Source organism: Sinohyriopsis cumingii, chromosome 16 (genome assembly GCF_028554795.1).
Source record: "Sinohyriopsis cumingii isolate HCF-2022 chromosome 16, ASM2855479v2, whole genome shotgun sequence".
Lineage (NCBI taxonomy): Eukaryota > Metazoa > Mollusca > Bivalvia > Unionida > Unionidae > Sinohyriopsis > Sinohyriopsis cumingii.
The window spans coordinates 39,719,995-39,742,928 of NC_142976.1; the positions used below are offsets into that span (position 1 = coordinate 39,719,995).

The following is a 22,934-nucleotide window of genomic DNA, read 5'->3' on the forward strand; positions in this document are numbered from 1 at the left end:
ATATGGAGAAAGCATAGCTGCCAATTAGAACAGAACCAAAGATTTCTTATATCTAAGCTAGGAACATGTAATAAGAGACTAAAATGTTGGCACTACCTAACCCTGCGAATAAATGGCCTTTTATGCCATGATTGCTATTCTACCACCGACTTACATGCAACTTAAAATTGTACAAAACGCATCTATGACACCAAAATAACCAAAACAGCAGAAAAGCAAATCTGCCACTGAAAAATGAACCCAGGATCTTGTACAACTATTAGACACACATATGATAATATCAGACTAAAAGATTCACACTTTTTTGGCTGGTATGTAACTCCCACCACTACATTAGAAGAAAACAGAATTAAGCTATCTTTGTACATTGATATCTAATGGGTATGAAGGTTAATCTACCAGTCTGTACGACGCAAAGCATCCATAGAATGTGCAAGTCCACTCTTGTTGAAACGGACCTCTGATAAGCTAAGGGCAGTGTCAGTCAGTGAGCCACCAAAAATGTTGCTTTCCTCAGGCACCTGGTCGTTTCGACCTTCATTGTAATAGTCTACAAACTTTGCATGTAGTTTGATAACCTGGCTGAATGTCAGCTTCTCAAAGGCCAGGATCATGCGTCTGATAAACACACCTATAATGAATGGAACATCAAGAATGTATATCTTCAGGGTAAGTAATATATAGCAACAATGGTAAAAATCATTATGCCAAAAATACATACAAAATTTAACAAAATTTACAACAGAAGCATGATTACTTACTAAATGTTTATTGCACACAAATTTGAAGAAAAGGTTCCCCTGCTGCAGAGCCACCAATTTTCTTTGATACTGGATTTTAATTATATTGACTGTGAACACAGATTTCAAATTGAACTAAGTCCTTGAAATGAACACAAGTCTCTAAAACTGAACATTGTTCTTTGAAATTAAACATAAGTGTCTGACAAACAGCTAGATAGAATAGCCATAAAGGCCATCTTATGGAGGCTATCATCTATGGGGGACGCAAAGACAATATTAGCTTCAATATCAAATATGCAGTAAAATATCCAGGTCCATCTTATATTTGTTGATCGGCAAGCATATACTTTTAAAAAGCATCTCTCCACAGTTTTAACTTTGTTGTCAGACACAACCACCCATAATTAATTCTCTAGTGTCAGAGAGCATAGTGAAGATCTCTTTCTTAAACTTTATATTTCTAATGAGTTTCTTGCATTTTTCAGCCACATGAAAGCCTAGCATAAACAGTGAGTAGGAAAATACCAGTCAGTGTGACATGTCATAAAAAATGACATAAGTTTGTCATTTTGGTTATTATTTCTCCATCATTCTTCCGTATGAAAAGAATAGAAAAAAATGGGAAAAGAGAATGATAGGGCTATAGTTGGGGTAAAATCATTGCATGGCTTGTTAGTGACCTAGAATGCATGATACCAAGTCAGTAAAATACAACTGGGCTTGGCATAAGTGTATAATATTTGCTGGCAAATATAAGTTAATACAGAGTACAAGTCAAACTTGCACATTTTGAAAATGTTCCATCCTTCATCCATATATAGGTTAGCGCAGAGTATAAGATGAGGCCAGATAAATACCCCAAAATTTTGTCTTTTTTTTTTTTACTATAGTTCGTTCCATATCACATCACAATATTATCCTATCTGTAACTCCCTAAATTTTCAGGCTGACAACATTACATATAGCTAAAAGTACCCGATTCATTTCACACATCATATTTTAAATGAATTAGATACTTTTAGCTACATTTAATGAAGCTGACCTGAAGATTTATGGAATTACAGATAGCATAAAATGTGTCATGCTGTGTGTGGAATGAAAGAACAGTAACTTCTGGTTTCGTAAATATTAATGGTATCACTGTATGCTATTATGCTATTTCAATGATTCTAAAATGTGTGAGTGTGTGTGTGTGCATGTGAGTATGTGATTTGGATATTTAATGTAGCTTTAAAAATTGTTCAGTCATATCACAGACATGTTGCATCATTTCCCATCCAGTAACATTATCCTGACATAAGGCCAACCAGTCTTAACACTAACCTCTTAATGCTGAGCATCGGGTAAGGCAGATACAACTATTCTTTAATAAGTTTTTGGCATGACTCAGCTGGGGTTTTGAACCCACGACCTCCTGCATCCATGGTGAATGCCCTATCCAACTACTTAGGCCACCAGAGAGGTCGATGCTAAAATGCTTTTTCCACAGTTTTGTTTTACGAGAGAGAGGGAGTGAAGAATACGTACTCCATTGCATTATCCTTCCTGTGCCTCATGATCAGAATAAAATATGTCCAGACATGAGCATGATTTCAGCCTTTCTTCATGTTATCTTGTACCTTATTGAACCCTGTTTAGGTGAAGCTTTTGTAACAGTGAGAAAATGGAAACTATTAAAATACATATTATACTTCTTCAATTTCAGAGTTTCAATATTCACAACATTTATATCCAACACTCCATTCAAGATAAATCATAGGAATGGCATGTTAGCACGCTGTGTACATTTTTGTGTGCAAGTAAAATGACTTTTCCTTTCCAGCAAAAAAGATTATTCTTTATCACTGAGTGCCTGTAGTTAAGTGGCATTTTGATTTTTAGTAATGCTAATTGTTGCTTTAATTTGCTCTAACAATTCTGTCAAAAAGTACAAAAGATAACACTGGTCGAGAAACTTAAATGACTAATCACCTGACATTTCCTGGCATTACTCGGTACTGTATTCTCAATTCATTATGGGTAGCCTCATTTCCCTATTAGTTGCCTCATTAATTTGATCTGGTATGCCAAATCTTAAATCAAACAGGTTGTACCTGGAACAACTTGACCATAGCTGCACCATATTTAAGCCATTTTGTTCTTGGGACAATGTATATCATAAATAAAACTAGAAGGAATCGTTTACTCGGCTGTATTAATTGATAATGGAATATAGTATTGCCATTGTACATGAATAACATCACAATCATCAGGTAACTAAACAATACAATGGTCCTGAAACCCCCCTCTCTCTTTCATATCAGGACATATTTTATGTGATCCAGAGTTGAAAGAAGAAAAATATGATGAAGTACATGTCTTTGTCATGGTTATTCATTTGCTAATTTGTCTATTCTCATGTACATGTGTGTAATCAAATTTAAACAACATATATTACTAGTGCATACTGCTTTAGTACAAGCACATTGATGTATGTAAATTTAATATTGACAATCATGTAAATATTTTACAATCTTTCTCAGTGTCGGGTCCTATATCCAATATTTTTTGTACATGATCTTTTTATCAAAATGATAACTATTTTTACACATACTTTTGAAGGATATTTTCTGCCTATGAAAAATTACATGACATAAGATGAAGCAATTTAGATGACATAATCCAAACATGTCAGTTTGGAGTATAAGATAAAACCCGATTTTCTGGTAAAAAAAGGTATAGAGTTATAAGGCAGGCAAACACAGTATCAATCCATAACAGGTTCACCAACAAACCATATTATAATAATAATTATGATCCCACTAAAAGAAAGCATTAAAAAAACAGAGGGATGATGTTACACCTAAGTACTGTTTACCTAAGACACTAAACTTGCTGATGCAAGGTTCTAAGAGTCCTTCTTGAATAAGAAGACATGACAAAGCTTGGAAAAAATCCTGGATCATTCGAATCCCCTCTTCATAGAAATCGTGAAGTCTGAAAACATAAAAAGACAATTATATGTGCAGTCATCCTCCTTTCTTCAAACAAGACCTTTTCATTTAAAGTGTACCTTTTGGAAGCAATTTCCTTTTTGACCCCCCCCCCCCAAAAAAAACTGAAATGTAAATTCTTTGAAAGCAAAGTTTTAAAAGTAAATTATGTTTCTCTGAGAATACTTACCCAATCACATTAAATTAGGAATATTAACCTTCTACCTCGCAAGTCCAGCCCTACTAAAAGATGAAAATTGTCTAATCCTGTCCATCTTTTACATAGACAAAGGTCAGTAATTCTTGCCCATTACCTCCCATTGAAACTACCATGTGTCATCAATTTTTAGTTGAGCAAGACATTAACATGGATGCTTGCATCGCAGTGTGTTTGGGAGGGTTTTTAAGTAATGTGATTGGGTAAAGTATTCTTGGAGAAATATAATTTACTTTAAAAATTAGCTTTCCCCATCGAATACGTTTCCCAATCACATTATGTTAGAAGAATAAGTAATAGGAAAAGGGGATGCTAAACATCTGGCCTCTACCTCGGGTATCCTTCTGGAGATGAGAGGCTGGATTCCCCATATGAAAGACAGCACATTCTCCTAAAGATACAAGCAACACAGCCTGAGATCCCTTGACCTGGGACACAGATATATGGCTGAGAGGATGAATTTTTAGATTTTTCACCTACCAAAATTTTCACTGGCGAATCCAGTGAAGCTAACAGGCTGTGTTAATGAATCTAGCTGGGTCTAGTGGCCATCTGTGCTGCTGCCACCAGCCCTTCCCGATCCAATGTTTGTCTCTGCAACGCTAAATCTCGGATGTAAAAACTCAAAGAAAGTTGACTCTGTATGTCAGCCAACAGCTTCTGTAATGTCTCAGATCGAAATGTTGCATTTAAAAGTGAGGTTTGCTGAAATGGCTATAATCTTGTGAGCTGTAATCGTCAAGAGGCAACTCTGATCTTGAAAGATCGCAGAGTATGACAAACCTATAACCCACTTCATGTGTCTTGTTTTCCGGCCTTGACCAGAAGAAACAGATGTTTGAGCAAGCCACGACTTGTCTCAGGTAATGCTTGAAGGTGAAGAAAATGGATCTGCATGGCTACTGCTCTTGACTTATCTATGGAAGAAAAAGGGGATGAATGATGACTCGCTGGTTAACTACCGATGGCAACCAATTCTTGGCAATGAAGCCTGGTTGTGTATGGAGAACTACAGAACCATTCGATCTGCACTGAAAATAGTTTGGGTCAACTGAAAGGGCATGCAGCTGACTGAACCTGCATGCAAAAACTAAAGCTATCAGGAAGCAAATTCTTGTATGATAGGAACTTCATCAAACATGAGCAAAAGTTTCAAACTTGCTTGAGTTGAGCCAAGTAAGAACCCAGGACAAACCATTTTGGAAATAATGTTATGGATTTTGGTTGCTGACATGATGGCATATCACATTTCTGAGAGATCTTTATCATGCCCAGTGTCATATTTGCCATGATGATGGAATGTGTCCATGATCATAGATCGATAGCTTTTGATAGTGATCAAAGTCAACTGTTTTTCGTCAAAGAGCCAGAGAAAGCAGTCAGCCGTTTGATGGGCTGAGGCACACAAAGGGACAATATGATGGGTTTGGCACCAGTCATTAAGGACACGCTACTTTCCCTCATAAGCCTTCAGAGTGGAGGGCTTTCTTGCTCTGGAGATTCTCTCACAACCGAAGGTTTGAATAATTTGAGTCGCAAAGCTGAACTGATAAGAGCCAAGCATGTAAAAGAAGATGGTCCAGGCAAGGATAGAACACCCTTGACCGTGGTTACATGAGGAGATTCAGATTGGTGGGGATCTTCCTAGTTAGATCTATTGCTAGATCGAGTAGATCGGTGACCCAGGACTTGTCCCACCAGAGAGTGGCGATCAGAATTATCTTGCAATTTTGACCCCATAACTTCTAAATTATTTTTGGCATGATGACAGGGGTAGGGTAGGTAAAGGCCCCAAACCCCTCTCAAATGATTGACAGTGCATCCACAGCCCAGGCTTCTTGGTCTGGAACAGGAGAGACGAAGGTGGGCAACATGCCTCCTGGAACTGGGTTGGGACCGGTACTGGGGTACATCATGATGGGAGAGACCTCTATCTTTAAGCCGCTGAGCATCCCTTTCGAATGGACAGGGGCTAAGAGGTCCAAAACGCCTGTGCATGGGGAAGTAACAAATTAGAGGGGTAGTTAATAAGCTGTCTGTAGTAATGGGAATCAGTCAGAAATTCATAACTGATAATCGGTTCCACTTAACCAACTGATAATCGATTATAATCGGTTACTAAGAGGAAATTTTAATTTTTGTTTGTTACTCAGTTATATATTTGATCAATAGTTCAAGATGTTAGTAAATGTACAGGAGTAATCTCTTTTAATGACATGTATACTTTCACCTTATAATAATATTACATTTTTGTCTATTGTGTTGTGTGTTATTTTTGTTCTACATCTTTGTTAAATGAATGCAACTTTTTATGGCTGATAAGTCATATGCAACTGAAATACTGCTACAATCCCCCAAAATTCTTTCAGTCATATGTGATGTGTCTATAATTTTAAGTGTAGAAGGACATGCTTTTCTTGTTTGTCATTGTTTACAAATACTGCAAATAATGTTGCATTTAAAACTGAAAAAAATCATCAAAATGTGTTTAAATTTATTAACTCAACTATTTAACAACTTTATCATGTAATAATGGCTATATGTTCCTAATTATGAAATTTTGCACCTATGAAATATCATATGGTTTTATATTTGTAGTTGTGAAGGGAATTGATAAATTTCAGGTTAACTTTAGTGGCTGGGAGTTTTACTAACCTTTGTGCTTTGCATACAACTAAAAAGTAGTCTCCCTTTACACATAATTGATTATGGAGTTTCACAATCGATTATCTTATTGGTTCGCTCAACCAACTGATGATCAATTAAAATCGATAATCGGAACAACACTAGATGTCTGACTCAGAACATGTTCAATTCATCCTTCAAATATCAACAGAGACCCAAACAGAGTCATCCGCAAAGCAACCATAAGGTGCAGTTTAAGTGGTACCAACTACAGACATGCATCACAACAGATAACATCAAGATTGGCAGAAACCTTCAAGGTAGTGGCCTTAGTATGGTGAACTGCTAAGGACACAAGTGATCCTAGCCATTGCCTCTCATACATGGCTATCGTTGGGTTCTCATCCAGCAATAAAGAAAAACACTTTAAGATTGTGCTTAATATAAAAAGCATTAACATTGATCCTAATCAATGGTGTTGATGGATGGAGGGGTTCATGGGCATGCACAGATGATTAGGGATCACTGTGTTGAGTGTACGCTATGTTGTGTATGCTGTTTATGAATTTTAGTGAAAAAATATGTTGTGCAATTTTGGTCATTACTAGTGCTAATATAATGTATTACGAAAAGATAAATAAGAGGAATTTTACAAAAAGCTACAGTAGTTCAGTTGGAAGTGTCCAATGGATTTTACATGGAGCTACAGTAGTTCAGTTGGAAGTGTCCAATGGATTTTATATGGAGCTACAGTAGTTCAGTTGGCAGTGTCCAATGGATTTTACATGGAGCTACAGTAGTTCAGTTGGTAGTGTCCAATGGATTTTACATGGAGCTACAGTAGTTCAGTTGGCAGTGTCCAATGGATTTTACATGGAGCTACAGTAGTTCAGTTGGTAGTGTCCAATGGATTTTACATGGAGCCATAGTAGTTCAGTTGGAAGTGTCCAATGGATTTTACATGGAGCTACAGTAGTTCAGTTGGTAGTGTCCAATGGATTTTACATCGAGTCATAGTAGTTCAGTTGGAAGTGTCCAATGGATTTTACATGCAGCTACAGTAGTTCAGTTGGAAGTGTCCAATGGATTTTACATGCAGCCATAGTAGTTCAGTTGGAAGTGTCCAAAGGATTTTACATGGAGCTACAGTAGTTCAGTTGGTAGTGTCCAATGGATTTTACATGGAGCCATAGTAGTTCAGCTGGAAGTGTCCAATGGATTTTACATGGAACTACAGTAGTTCAGTTGGAAGTGTCCAATGGATTTTACATGGAGCTACAGTAGTTCAGATGGAAGTGTCCAATCGATTTTACATGGAGCCACAGTAGCTCAGATGGAAGTGTCCAATCGATTTTATATGGAGCCACAGTAGCTCAGTTGGAAGTGTCCAATGGATTTTATATGGAGCCACAGTAGCTCAGATGGAAGTGTTGAATGGATTTTACATGGAGCCACAGTAGCTCAGATGGAAGTGTGCAATGGATTTTATATGGAGCCACAGTAGCTCAGTTGGAAGTGCCCAATGGATTTTACATGGAGCTACAGTAGTTCAGTTGGCAGTGTCCAATGGATTTTACATGGAACTACAGTAGTTCAGTTGGCAGCATTCAATGGATTTTATATGGAGCCACAGTAGCTCAGTTGGAAGTGCCCAATGGATTTTACATGGAGCTACAGTAGTTCAGTTGGCAGTGTCCAATGGATTTTACATGGAACTACAGTAGTTCAGTTGGCAGCATTCAATGGATTTTATATGGAGCCACAGTAGCTCAGTTGGAAGTGCCCAATGGATTTTACATGGAGCTACAGTAGTTCAGTTGGCAGTGTCCAATGGATTTTACATGGAACTACAGTAGTTCAGTTGGCAGCATCCAATGGATTTTATATGGAGCCACAGTAGCTCAGTTGGAAGTGCCCAATGGATTTTACATGGAGCTACAGTAGTTCAGTTGGCAGTGTCCAATGGATTTTACATGGAACTACAGTAGTTCAGTTGGCAGCATCCAATGGATTTTATATGGAGCCACAGTAGCTCAGTTGGAAGTGCCCAATGGATTTTACATGGAGCTACAGTAGTTCAGTTGGCAGTGTCCAATGGATTTGACATGGAGCTACAGTAGTTCAGTTGGTAGTGTCCAATGGATTTTACACAGAGCCACAGTAGTTCAGTTGGAAGTGTTCAGTGGATTTTACACAGAGCCACAGTAGTTCAGTTGGCAGTGTCCAATGGATTTTACATGGAACCACAGTAGTTCAGTTGGAAGTGTCCAATGGATTTTACATGGAGCCACAGTAGTTCAGTTGGCAGTATCCAATGGATTTGACATGGAGCCACAGTAGTTCAGTTGGCAGTGTCCAATGGATTTTATATGGAGCCACAGTAGCTCAGTTGGAAGTGTCCAATGGATTTTAGATTTTACATGGAGCCACAGTAGTTAAGTTCGAAGTGTCCAATGGATTTTACACAGAGCCACAGTAGTTCAGTTGGAAGTGTCCAATGGATTTTATATGGAGCCACAGTAGTTCAGATGGAAGTGTCCAATGGATTTTATATAGAGCCACAGTAGCTCAGTTGGAAGTGTCCAATGGATTTTACATGGAGCCACAGTAGCTCAGATGGAAGTGTCCAATGGATTTTATATGGAGCCACAGTAGCTCAGATGGAAGTGTCCAATGGATTTTACATGGAGCCACAGTACCTCAGATGGAAGTGTCCAATGGATTTTATATGGAGCCACAGTAGCTCAGTTGGAAGTGTCCAATGATTTTACATGGAGCCACAGTAGCTCAGATGGAAGTGTCCAATGGATTTTACATGGAGCCACAGTAGTTCAGTTGGAAGTGTCCAACGGATTTTACATGGAGCCACAGTAGCTCAGATGGAAGTGTCCAATGGATTTTATATGGAGCCACAGTAGCTCAGTTGGAAGTGTCCAATGGATTTTACATGGAGCCACAGTAGCTCAGATGGAAGTGTCCAATAGATTTTATATGGAGCCACAGTAGCTCAGATGGAAGTCCAAACGATTTTATATGGAGCCACTGTAGCTCAGTTGGAAGTGTCCAATGGATTTTACATGGAGCCACAGTAGCTCAGATGGAAGTGTCCAATCGATTTTACATGGAGCCACAGTAGTTCAGTTGGAAGTGTCCAATGGATTTTAGATTTTACATGGAGCCACAGTAGTTCAGTTGGAAGTGTCCAATGGATTTTACACAGAGCCACAGTAGTTCAGTTGGAAGTGTCCAATGGATTTTACACAGAGCCACAGTAGTTCAGTTGGAAGTGTGTCCAAGAGTAGCTGGTTCAATATCTGCCCATGCCTCCCCACAGAGTAACCTCGGGAAAGACACTTAGCTCCCATTTCCTCAGCATAATATAGTCAATGATGTACTAAAAATGCTATTTAAACAAAATAACGACAATGGCCAAAGAGAATGAATGGTGGTTGTCATTGTGGCATTGGAAATGGATCTTGGAAGTAAGTTTGAATGAAGGCATGACCAAAAAAATAGCACAGCTTGAAACCATAATCATCTGGTTCTGAAATGCTTTCTCCTGACTAATAATTATGGCAAATAGTACCTCCTGCTGACATGTCATACTAGGCTCTGTGTCTGTGTGTGTATGTATGTATGTATGCATGCATGCATGTATGTATGTATATATATATATATTTTTTCTTCTTATGATTTTAAACTAATCATTAATGCATGGTGTATAAATGGCTTCAAGTGATCAAACTTCCCAAACATTTCTATGACAACTTCTGTAAAATTTCACCATTTTCAATGGGGTATCAGTTACATCAAAGGGTATCAGTTTTCTTTGATTCTGTGGTTGCCATACGTTGTGAATTTAAAAACACAACAAATAATTTTGCAAGCAGTTGGACCTCATCGAAAATCCATGAATCTGACTACTAACAAAAATGCCATTATTTAAAAAATCCCCCTTACTCATGGAAATAACTGAACTTCAATTTATTTATATTTGTCATAAATTCAAACATCAGCAAGATGAGATTTAATACTCATTGTATAAAATTTTCAGTACAATATTCCTTTGTTGTCAAGGTAACAAACCCTGGAAAGAGTGTTAAAAGCATTACTCCATGAGGTTTAAACATGCGTTGCAAAAACATTGCGTATTATCTTAGGTTTTTTAACGTGAATGTGTACAGATGTGAATGTTATTGTTGATTCACAAAAAATCAACATTTACATATTTTAAAAACGACATAATTTGTGAAACTGACAATGTCAAACTCAGGTTTTTTTCATTGATAAAGCAAAGTTTTTCCATGCTATCCTAGATCAAATTTTCAAAAGCAAACCACTGATTAATGTTAGATACTTTATTTATGTCACCTAGATAATAATATTAAAACAGTGTTTAATTGGTCATGAGAAATGAGTTGAGTTCTTATGGTGGGTAGGATTTTCTTGCCTTTTAACTGTTATTTTACCAGGTACTAATTAATGAGATAATAAAAACATATCAAGTTTTTAAATTTATTGTAATACAAGAAACATTTTCAGAAACAGAGATCAAAACAAAAACAACAGATGATAAAGTTGTGACAGTGATACTTTTCATGTATAAATACAAGATGGCATATCACATTTATGATTCCATTGAAACTAAATGAAAAGAAATAAATAAAACAAATTTCACATACTGAAACTGATTTAATTGGTAGTTATTTCATACACTGCTGCCATTTTCATGGATTCAAATATCAACAAATATTACTATTTACAATATACTGAGAATTTTCTAGGAAACAAATTGAACAAAATATTTTGTATTAAAATTGTGATCTGCATTATGTTTATTCAAATTTCCAGGCACTAACCGTGAACCTCAATGGAATAATGGAGTGATATATTATGGCTCCATTTACCAGTTATGATAGCTGGGTTTTTTCATCTTCAATAAATATGGATCCAATTCATTCGTTTGGCACTTTCTATGGAAAGAAAAAGGGATACACACCTGACTCCACGTCATGAACAGGTTCACAAGTTATGCAGGTGTGTTACCAAGGCAAAGAATATATATATATATATATATATATATATATATATATATATATATATATATATATAAACCATATTAAATACCAAATTGGCACAATATTCATGATTTTCTTCTTGTTACCATCTGAATTTTGCAATACAGTTGGGTTTTAAAAATCAAAATTCTGGTTGTCAGGTGGCAGAGTGAAAAACAATTTGACATACCTATCACAGAATGTCTCATACAGTTGTATGTTCAAGTTGTCTTGGATTCTTACTGACAGTTCTTTCAATTTAAGATCTTGACTCTGAAAAAAAGACAAATCAAGCAAGTTCAGACTTAAGAAGAATAATTACACTAATTTAACATACAGTGGCATGCCGTTACACTAATTTAACATACAGTGGCATGCCGTTACACTAATTTAACATACAGTGGCATGCCGTTACACTAAATTAACATACAGCAAAATGCTGTTACACTGAATTAACATAGTGACATGCTGTTCAATAATATATATATATGTATATAACCGACCAATTGGTTTTCTTTATGTGAGTAACTTCCTTTAACTGTATTCCATACCCCAAGTCCACAAAGTCTGGTCCATAGATGTAATGTTATTAAACAGAAACACTCTTAGTTTTTTAGGGACTCAACCTATGACCCTGGATCTAATAGGGTTCTTTCTTACCCAAGTACAATACAAACAGTGGTTGGTAACCAGAGATGGTGAATAACTTAAATTCCTGTGCAGAAGCAAAACTGGCAACATAATGATAGATGAATGAATGGCCAATACACTTTGCATTATATCTAGTGTATTACAAATTTAAATTTTGGGTGAATAAGATTTCTTTAATCCAACAATAAAAGAGAAATATCCTTCAGATCTTACCATTATCATAAAGCAGAAAAAAGGAATCACTTTGTCACAGTTTTACAAAAAAAAAACAAATGTTGTTGTTGTTCCTGTTGTAGGGTTTAATGCCATTTTTCAGCACACGATAGGCTGTACATGGCGGCCAGTATTAATGGTGGAGGAAGAACCGGGAAAACCCTGGAAAGAACCACCGACCCATGAGAAGCTACTGGCAAGCTTTCTCACATGCCCACATTGGCTGAATCCGAGACTCGAACCCACGCAGAAAAAAGAAATGTAGTGCTGCCCATGATCACACTATTTCCCAGAATAATTGTTATGACATTTAATGTTTAAACATCTTGAAAGGCCCCAAAAGTCTTTCGCAGCTTTAATTTCTTTTTCTTCAGGGTGACTACAGTGCCAGGCTGCCAACTATGAAGAAATGATCCACACTGCTCACTTTTTTTTGTGAGGTATAAGGTATAATGTACCCATTATTGGCATAAAACTTAAATTCATGTATTCTCTACAAAGTCCAAAAGATCTGTCCACAAAAATAGGTTATCACTGATTTCTTGAAAGTACTGAATCTATAAAATGATTTCCAATTTTGATGATTAATGTGAGTAAAAGGCAAACTCACAGTAACTGTAGAAAAGTTATCATAAAGTTAAGCATCTCTGCTTCAATAAACATGATGACTAATGATGACTGGCTCCCTACAATTGAATGCAAACACATGTATATTTGCTGCTAGGATTCATCTTGAAGCTCACGTATCAAGACAAGAATAGTCAGTTTATGTCTATACAAGTGCAATGTTGGACTCAAAATGTGTGAGGAATCAACAAACTAAATTGGATGAACTGATTGGAAAATAAGGGGAAGTGACTCTAATGTCAAATTTTGTAATGGCAAAATAAATTCATCAACAACTGTTATTTTTCTGGTTTTGCAAATCAAATAGAAATTAAATATACAACATATACTTTTTAAAAATATAAAAAGCTTTCAATATTAAATTGGAAATATTTCTTCAAAACTTTATTAACAGCAGTAAACAGCAACCTCAAAAACAGGTGTTTCTAAACAAAAAGGTGACTTACACTCGTCAAAGGCAACTCCTCTCATTACATTGTTTCCTCACAGGACAATTTAGGATGGCCTCATGCCATACTCTTATTTCCACACAAGGATATATTTTACATTTTGCCAAGCCTTTTTATTTTCAAAAACTTGTCCTTTTGTTTGCTTACTAAATTCCTCTTTTCTTGTCTTCCAAAATACCTCAGTTTGTGTCTTCCAAAATGCCCCATTTCATGTCTTCTAAAATGCTTCATCTTGTGTCTTCCATGATGCCCCATTTCCTTTTCCTGTCTTCCAAAATGCCCCATTTCCTGTCTTCCAAAATGTTCATTTTCCCATCTTTCAAAATTCATCTTTTTGTGCCTTCCAAAAATGCCCCATTTCAGGTCTTCCAAAATGTCCCATTCTGTGTCTTCATTGATTCCCCATTTTCTGTCTTCCAAAATGCCTCATTTCTTGTCTTCCAAAAATGCCCCATCTTGTGTCTTCCAAAATTCATCTTTTTGTGTCATTCAAAAATGCCAAATTTTGTCTTCCACAATGCCCCATTTCCTATCTTCCAAAATGCTTCATTTCTTGTCTTCCAAAATGTCCTATTACTTGTCTTCCAAAGTTACCTTTTTCCTGCCTTCCAAAATTCCACTTTTCCTATCTTCCTAACAAAAATGGTCACTGACATGCTTAATATAATTTCTGTGATCACAAGTGGCAGTGCCCAAAGCTCAGTTCATTACCAACACAGTGATGCATAAACAGTAACAAAGGAGTCTTTGTTTATTTGAACTGTTTGCAGCAGTGTGTCTACCCACAGTACCGCTTTTAATTTCCATTGGGCATAAAACGATTGCTTATATATTCTATTTATTTTCAATTTTTCTTAGGATCATGAGTAGCAATATGCACATGCCCAAAGCTTTACTTACACATTGTGTAGCAGGTCAATGCTAATATTTTCAAATGCAGTTGAGTACATATGATTATAGGGATCATCTTTCCTAATATGAACTGTACTTGCAGCCAGATGGTATGGTCAATTTTTTTACATTCTAAAGGATATGCTTATTTTTCCAACTTCCATATCCAAGATTTTACGATAATTAGCATGAGAAAAAATTACATTGAACCTGAGACAGTTATTCTCAGAAAATGTCTGACTGGTTTAGACTCTTGTCATTTAATTTTTTTTATAACATTCAAGTAGATTATGGCTCCAAAATGAAGCTAAAATCAAATAGGAACTCTCTATTGTCATTTAATTAATTATTTTATAACATTCAAGTAGATGAGGGTTGCCAAAATGAAGCTAAAATCGAATAGGAACTCTCTGTTGTTGTTTTTGCAGCAGAGTACATTCTCTAAAGGATGAGGGGCCCCAAGTGGCAAAGTGGTCTAAAGCACTCTCCTTTATGGATCACTGCCATCTCACCTCTGTCTGCGTGGGTTCGAGTCTCAGATTCGGCTAATGTGGGTATTTGAGAAAGCTTGCCAGTAGCTTCTCGTGGGTCGGTGGTTCTTTCTGGGGTTTTCCGGGGTTCTTCCTCCACCATTAATACTGGCCGCAATGTATAGCCTATTGTGTGCTGAAAAATGGCGTTAAACCCTACAACAACAACAACATAAAAAAGATGATCCTAAAGGACGACGTAAGTTTTAGGACATGAGAAAATTGTTAGGAGTCTGTGCTCTTAAAATAAGTAAAAGAAAAGAGGAAAAGCAACAAGCTTTGTAAAATTCAACAAATAAGTTATTTTAATAGAATACAAAGTGAAAATGAAAAGAAAAAAAGCTTATGGCATTGCAATTAAATAACAAAATAATCTAGAATTACAGACACAAGTCCTAATAATTTTAAAGTTCTGAATAAACTTGAGTATGCATCCAAATTAAGGTGTTGATGTGTCTGTGATAACCTGTATAATGCTGATGTGCTAACAATCTTTTGTTGCAAGACAGTACTATAATTCCAGGTTTTGAATTAACTATAAATGACAGTGAATGTCTCTGTCCAAAAATATTATTTTTGTTAAGAGCACTCTGTATTTCCAGAGAATATTTACTTCAACAATCTGAAAAAATAAATCCAGCCCAAATGAATAGCGGTCCAACAATAACACAAACTGATTCTGCTACATTTTAAGTACAAATTAATATTCTGTCCAGTAACAAGCTTATATAGTCTTGTACTTGACTTCATGTCACAATTAACGTTTAATTAAAAAAAACATTACCTAATGGAAAATAACCCTCTAGAAAGTTCTTAATGTTTACCAAAAAAATGTTAGCTATAATTAGCAGTATGATACTAAAATTATAATATATAACCTTGACAATGTCAGATACACCTGGTAAATTGTAGGGGAATCCCAGTAACCTAAGACAAGACCCAAATAAACATATTTACTTCTATTAATGATGATCCTGATAGCAAAAAAATGCCCCAAAAACATGCACATACAGAATATTTTAGTTATGTATTATCTGCTTACAAAATAAAATAAAAAAAATCAACAATTCAGGTCAAGTAGAAATTAACTTGACTTTGTACAAGGTTAGAAATTTAAATTTTAGAAAAGCAACAAACAATACAAATTAAACATACATAACAAAATATTTTTTTTCATATCCCAAGATTTGTATGCATTTAAAATTTATAGCATTTTCAGTGTCCTAACACTTACAGATGTAAAAAAAATGTAAAGACAAAATCGGTAAAATCACCATGTTACACACAGCAATGACCAGCTCTTGTTCATTTACTATGTCATTCAACTGTTATAAACTACTATGATTGTTTTTATGTTATTATTTTGCATGTGCATATTTTCCAATTTATGCAACCTGAAATAAAATAAAGGTAAATAAAAACTTCAATACTTAACAGTGTGCTTAGAGCTGACTGGGTGACTTGTAATTTATATAGTGTTCTGAACAGTACTTATGAAGTGCCAATCATACTGTTATTTATATTCTTCTTTATTCCCAAAAATAATTGATGCAGATTTTGCTTTATTCATTGTTTTGACCAAATCTCATTCTTCCAAATCACACTGAAATAAGATGCCCATTTTATTTTATTATTTTGAAACACGTGTACAAGAGTTACTATTTTTCAATGATATAAGCGATCCAACAAAGTGAAGTAAATCAAATGAAAAGACTAACATCTTATACAAGGCACATAACCAGCATTTGCATAACTTATCATCATCAATTTAGTTTATGTTTCAGCTTACTGTAATGCAAATTCATAACTTTCAAACACAGCATTCATTCCACCTTTTATCTTGGCCAGCTGGTTGTTTTGGAAATTTGGTTTTCTGACAGAAAGCCAGTAATTATTTCAACCATGAAACTGGCTTAGGAAAAGAGATTTTTGTCTGGCAGCAATATTGGCACCCATTTGTTCTACAACATTAATCCACACCAATTAGTTGTTGTGAAAAGTAAAGTGGGTTGAACAAGATGAGATGCCATGCATAATAGCAGTACTAAATTATTTGGCCCCTAAAACTGATATTAGACTGATTAATTGTCATTCATTGTCAATCAATTAAAGTATGATCACTTACTCAGTTGAGTAGCACGATTACCGCAGCCAAGAACACAGGTACTTAATTATGGTAGCTTACATCAACTACATCTGAGTGTTTAAAGTATTACAATTATTTCAAAGCATTATTTCTGAAATTTTACTTTATTTTGCAGGTATTTTTAACATTTAGCACATTGGTGTCTATAATTTAAATCTAAGGGATATACTTCACTCAGTACAAGTGAAAATCTTCAATGTACATGCAGTGATGCCATGATGTAAACTAAATGCAAGTGCTGAACCACGTGTTCATTGTTGTCAGACTGCGAGCATATTTTTAATGAGTTAGGTATTTACATTTTCAAAGCTAAATAAAAATGTAATTACTGGTGCATTGATACAATATTCTAACGCAATAATGCTTAAACAAACAACAATAAACTGAAAACAAAAAGGATAGGTTACTATTGTAAATGTTTACAACAACCCGCTTATGTGCAACTCTTTTCACCGATCAAATTATTCATATTTGAACTGGGTAAAAATAACAAGGATACAGAGGCAAATTAAATATATTTATTGACTTTTCAAACAAATTATATCAATTTATAACTTTTCTATGCAATAATTCATGATGATAGTCACTTAACAACCAGTCATTTTTTATTTTTAAATGTTACAATCAAGAAAATACATTGATCAATGTTGAAGGTGTCCCAAGACATGAAACAATTGCTATAACTGTGTCGCAAAATTTATAGTCATAAAAAAAATTACTCTTGAACATAATTTAGGGTGTCCTACGGCTTATAGTGTCCCAAGACTTACAGTCGTTATGGGAGTGGCCGAGTGGTCTAAAGCGCTCTCCGTTATGGATCACTGCCATGTCACCTCTGTCTGCGTGGGTTCGAGTCTAGGATTCAGCCAATGTGGGTATGTGAGAAAGCTTGCCAGTAGCTTCTCGTGGGTCGGTGGTTCTTTCTGGGGTTTTCCCGGGTTCTTCCTCCACCATTAATACTGGCCGCCATGTATAGCCTATCGTGTGCTGAAAAATGGCGTTAAACCCTACAACAACAACAACAACAACAGTCATTATGGTACTCTAAAGGCTATTTATAGCATTCTTTTTCAAGGATACATCTAATGAAAAAGTAAACACACAGATAGTGCCCCTCAATAAATTAAATCATTGTTCATCCAAAGAAATTAAAGGATGCATGAAGAAAAAAATAACAAAATGTAAAGCCTAGTAATATTAAAAAATTTCTTACATATCACATTTACTTATTGTAATTAATGATTGTTATTTCTAAATAGTAAGATTTTAAATTTGTGCCTAACAATGAATCTAAATTCCTTTCAAGGCATTACTCATACTGCCATATCTATCTTCAGCTATGGAAAGATGAAAACGATGTAAATTGATACTAAATATGACAGATTTTACTCCTCCAACCCATGAGTGGAATACATATGAAACACAGGATTTGTTTTAACTCTACTGGTCAACTACCTTCTGGATTTCATAATTTTACTATGATAATAATAAAAATAAGGGCACTTTATTTCAGCATGACTTGGTCTTGTTTTTAATAATAATAATAATTATAATAATAATAATAATCTAATAACAAGAAAACAGCAATTCACATTTAAATCAGGTGTACTTTTGAGAATTATATACATGTTTAAAGTGTTCTTTTTTTAAAGGATAATTACCATGCACTTATTTGATTCTGGGAGAAACACATAACATTTGAAGGTGAAATACTGGATATGGGGTCATTCACATATGACATCACAGTGAGGGGGTCAGGGGTCAAAATTTTGTGACAAAGTGTGACAAAGGGGAGGGAGGGGGTTTGAAGAAATGTGACATCACAACAAATATGCATGTGGAACACTTTTTAAAAATATAATGTCAGAACAAAAAAGAATTTTTGACCTGCATTCTCAGTCCATTTTTATCCACAATAGATAACAACTGTCTCGTGGTCGACTTACATTAATATTGTTAACTCAGATGAAATATTGGGTAATATTAACTGGTTTTAACTGGGTTTTTTAAAATTAAGTAATTCTTTTTTTAATATAATGTAATACACATTTTAAAAACAAAATGTAGACTAAATAAAATGTAGGCCTACTGGTGATTAAACTTAGATTTTAGAAAAGTAACACAGTAGGCTAACAAGTTATCACCATCTTGACAACAGTTAGATGAGACGAAAGACACACGAGTTTAGCAAGTTGAAAGATGGTGTAACTTTTATGCGAAAAAACAACAAATGTAATTAGTTGAGTAGCGTCAAGGCAGAGCTCTGTGTTGTGCTGGCATGCTACACACATTAAATTGAATAAATATATCAAATGTTAGCTTTGTTTCTTTCTTTTCATTTAAAACGTTTTATTGACACCACTTAAGTGCTTGACTATAAACAGTCCTACTATGTACTAGTCTTTGAATCTTGATGACATTTTTTAAAAATCAGTCTGAAAAAGACAGGATGAGGTAAGGATTGAGCCAGCATGCAGCACTAATAACATTTACGCTACTGAAACCATACAACATAAGGTGTCCTGTTATATTAATTTTAATTTTCATGACTTTTTGGCAGCCAATAGCAATGGATAAAATTAAATTATATCAGTCTTTATTTAATGCTTATGTGCTAGCATATAATACAAAAGCCAAAAGGATGTGCCAGAAGAACTTATTATAAAGTGGATTAGTATCAAGAATGACACAGATTTCTCTTAAAATTTAACCATATGTTGCAAGAGATCAAGGCAATCTCCGTTACGAGAAAAGGACCACTTCTTAACTTTTAGACAAAATAAGCACCATCAGTTTTAAAAAAAAGTTTCTAAAATTTAGAGTTCAACGAACAACAGACCGATGTCTTGAATATCATTACTTCTGAAACACTACTCAAAGAAATGCTATAGTTCAATTACATTTGAAGTCACTGGATATTGTAATGCATGGTTATCATGAAAAAAGACAGTTTGAAGTCTACAGAAGTATCAAAACCTTAGATCAATTAACAGAGCATTAAAAAAAGATGGCCTCAATAAAGGTTGAAGTGGACTATACCTTCGTCTACTTCCTAAGCATAGTTCATTGTCAAAAGGTGGGTGTCATGTAACCACTGTCCCAGTAAAGTTAATCAGCGAGCAAAATGATTATCACACTAAACATATTGATGGCCAGTTTCACACAGCTACAAATAGACACATGGAAGAACTGTCTTAAATGCTTGAACTGGATAAGGCTTGTTTTATCAGCCAGGATGATAAATGTTGCATCCCAACTGGTTTGGTCGCTGCCAATAAGCACAGACCACTGCTAATGTACACTGAGTATAAAATAAGCCTTCATGACCATGACTGGGTAGTTGCTGCCCAGCACAAGCTAATACTCTTGGTGTATACTGGCATTAAGATCCATCGCAATGGTCTTGGAAACAGAGATGCTGTTGGCGTTTTTGGCCCAAAGTTTATAGCCATCAAATCTGGAAAACACTCCACATCAATAGCACTCAGCCATGGATCTGACTATTAAAAGTTGCTGTGTCAGACAGAGTTCAATACCATAATCAGGACTGGTATTGATAAATTGGTCAAGCCAATTCTCATGTTTACTGTTGATGGTGCACTGGATGAAAACCCATAGTATCAAAAGTCATTAAGGATGCCATCCACCATTTCATGAAACAAGATCTTAACTTGCTGCAACAAATGCTCCAGGATGAAGTGCTTTTAACAGAGTGGAGAGAAAGATGGCACCTTTGAGCAGGGAAGTGAGTGGATTAATATTACCTCATGACAAATATGGCAGCCATTTTGACGAACGAGGTAAGACAATTGACACTGAGCTAGAGAAGAAAAACTTTGAATTTGCCGGGAAAATGTTGGCTGAAATAAGGTCACACTTGACTGTAGACAATTACCCAACCAATGCTGAGTATATGGATCCATTAAATTCAGAGCTCATGGAGCAAGACATATTGTGTAGAGATCAAAACTGGTGTGACACCCATGTCTGTTCAAGCCAATACTTGCCTAAGATTGTAAAGTTTGACGACAATATGCGCTGCTCAAAACTCATTCTTCAGCGTGAAAAAAAGACAGATATCTTTCTCCTCATTTACCCATTGTTCAAACACGTGAAGGGCTTAAAGTTCCAGAATGAGCAACAGATGAAGCCTTGCACGAATTTCCATCCTTATTTGCAACTCAAAGTCTCAAAACAGAAGACATTCTACCTCTCAAAACAGAAGACATTTTACCTCGGTCATCAAACACATTTCAGACATTTCCCTACAATTTTTATTGCCCTTCAATGAATGAGATGCCATATGCACTTCAGCTCTCTGGTCATGCTGTGCAATCATTCAGTCCTTCACAAACAAATAGTAGTTGCATCGAAGTGCATCAGACCAGTAAGAGTCACTGCAACGCAAAATGATGGTCATACAAGCGAATGCGTGTGTGTGATTTACATTTTTAATGTAGCTTTAACAATTTTTCAGTCATATCGCTACGATGTCTGCAGTTTATAGTGATATCTAGCACTGGGGCATCATGCTGCAGACATGTAGCATGATGTTCCACCCAGTCACATTATCCTGTCACCAGGCCGACCGGTCCTAACATTAACTTCTTAATGCTGAGTGCCAAGTGAGGTGGCTCTTAGTACCATTTTTGTAAGTCTTTGGTATGACTCGGCCGGTGATTGAACCCACGATCTCCCGTATCTGAGGCAGATGCTCTAACCACTAGGCCACTGGAGCGGTCACTAGCAAATGCAGAGTGGAGAAAGTGTGGATTGGACTGAGGAGGAGGAGCTTGATTTGGATGGAATATCCCTCCCAAATAAACGACGTTAATCTAGAAATAAATGGATTTCTTGTTCATTCAATGGAGGAGCATCTTACTTTGCTTGGGATAATGATAGCTATGAAGAGATGTAATTCATTTACAAATACCTGAGATATTAAACCCTTAGAATTTTCGTGGATTTGTTTAAACTTTAATGTTAGTAATAACTGAAGTGATCGATGTGTTCAATTTACATTTCATTTTGTTTTCTGTTTAAAATTAATTAACTTTTTTTTATAACTTTTAACAAGCCAAGCAGTCATTGTAAAAACCTGATTAAGTAAACACTATTTTACATGACAGATTGTTGTTTTGTCTGTATAGTTAACTGATTTACATTTCATTTACTTTTCAGTATTGCAAAAAATTGTGGAAAGAAAGGGGGGTTTAAGAGAGCTGTGATGTCACATAGAGGGAGGCCTGGGTTTTTGTGACAAAAATTCATTCAAGTGAACCCTGCTGTTCAAACTATGACACTGCAGGTGCAAAAAAAGTGTTATATGAAATAAAAGACTTACTAATTGGGTATCTTACCTGTAACAACTGTAAAATAGTTATCATGAAGTTACGCTTTTCCATTTCTGTAAATTTTACAACTGGCTCCCTCTCCTCCAATGCAAACATGTTCGGTGCAAGGTTTTCATCCTTCTTGATTATGGAGTACTCATGTATAAGGACAAGAAGAGCCAGTTTGTGGGGTGTCACCTGCTCCTTCAAGGGTTTCTTGTTGGCAAGGCCAAATGTAAATAAGTCTGTCTGTGCATCTGCTGCCATAATGATTTCCTATGAAAAAAATAAAATAAAACAAAAATGGTAATAGAGTAGCAAGTTTCTATTTAGTGCCATAGTTGTCTGTCTGTAAGGAATGTGTGAAAATCTACTTTGAATCCCTACCTGTTGATCATTCTTATGTAAACTGTATTCTTGTCAGAACTGCTATATGAACAGTTCCTCGTTATTATTATACACATGCACTACTAAAAAATG

General features: G+C 35.6%; 1 protein-coding gene across 4 annotated transcripts in view; it reads right to left on the reverse strand.

Annotated features, from left to right (window-relative positions):
* LOC149780261 (anaphase-promoting complex subunit 5-like) overlaps positions 1-22,934 on the reverse strand; it is a 66,955-nt gene that overhangs the window by 39,704 nt on the left and 4,317 nt on the right. For all 4 annotated transcript variants that reach the window (XM_089937068.1, XM_089937070.1, XM_089937071.1 and 1 more), the window contains exons 2-5: positions 22,482-22,730; positions 11,805-11,887; positions 3,601-3,719; positions 400-631 (exon numbers count right to left, since the gene is read on the reverse strand). In XM_089937068.1, coding sequence (XP_089793194.1) covers positions 400-631; positions 3,601-3,719; positions 11,805-11,887; positions 22,482-22,721 — 674 coding nt within the window. In that variant the 5' untranslated portion in view covers positions 22,722-22,730. The remainder of the gene's footprint in view (positions 1-399; positions 632-3,600; positions 3,720-11,804; positions 11,888-22,481; positions 22,731-22,934) is intronic.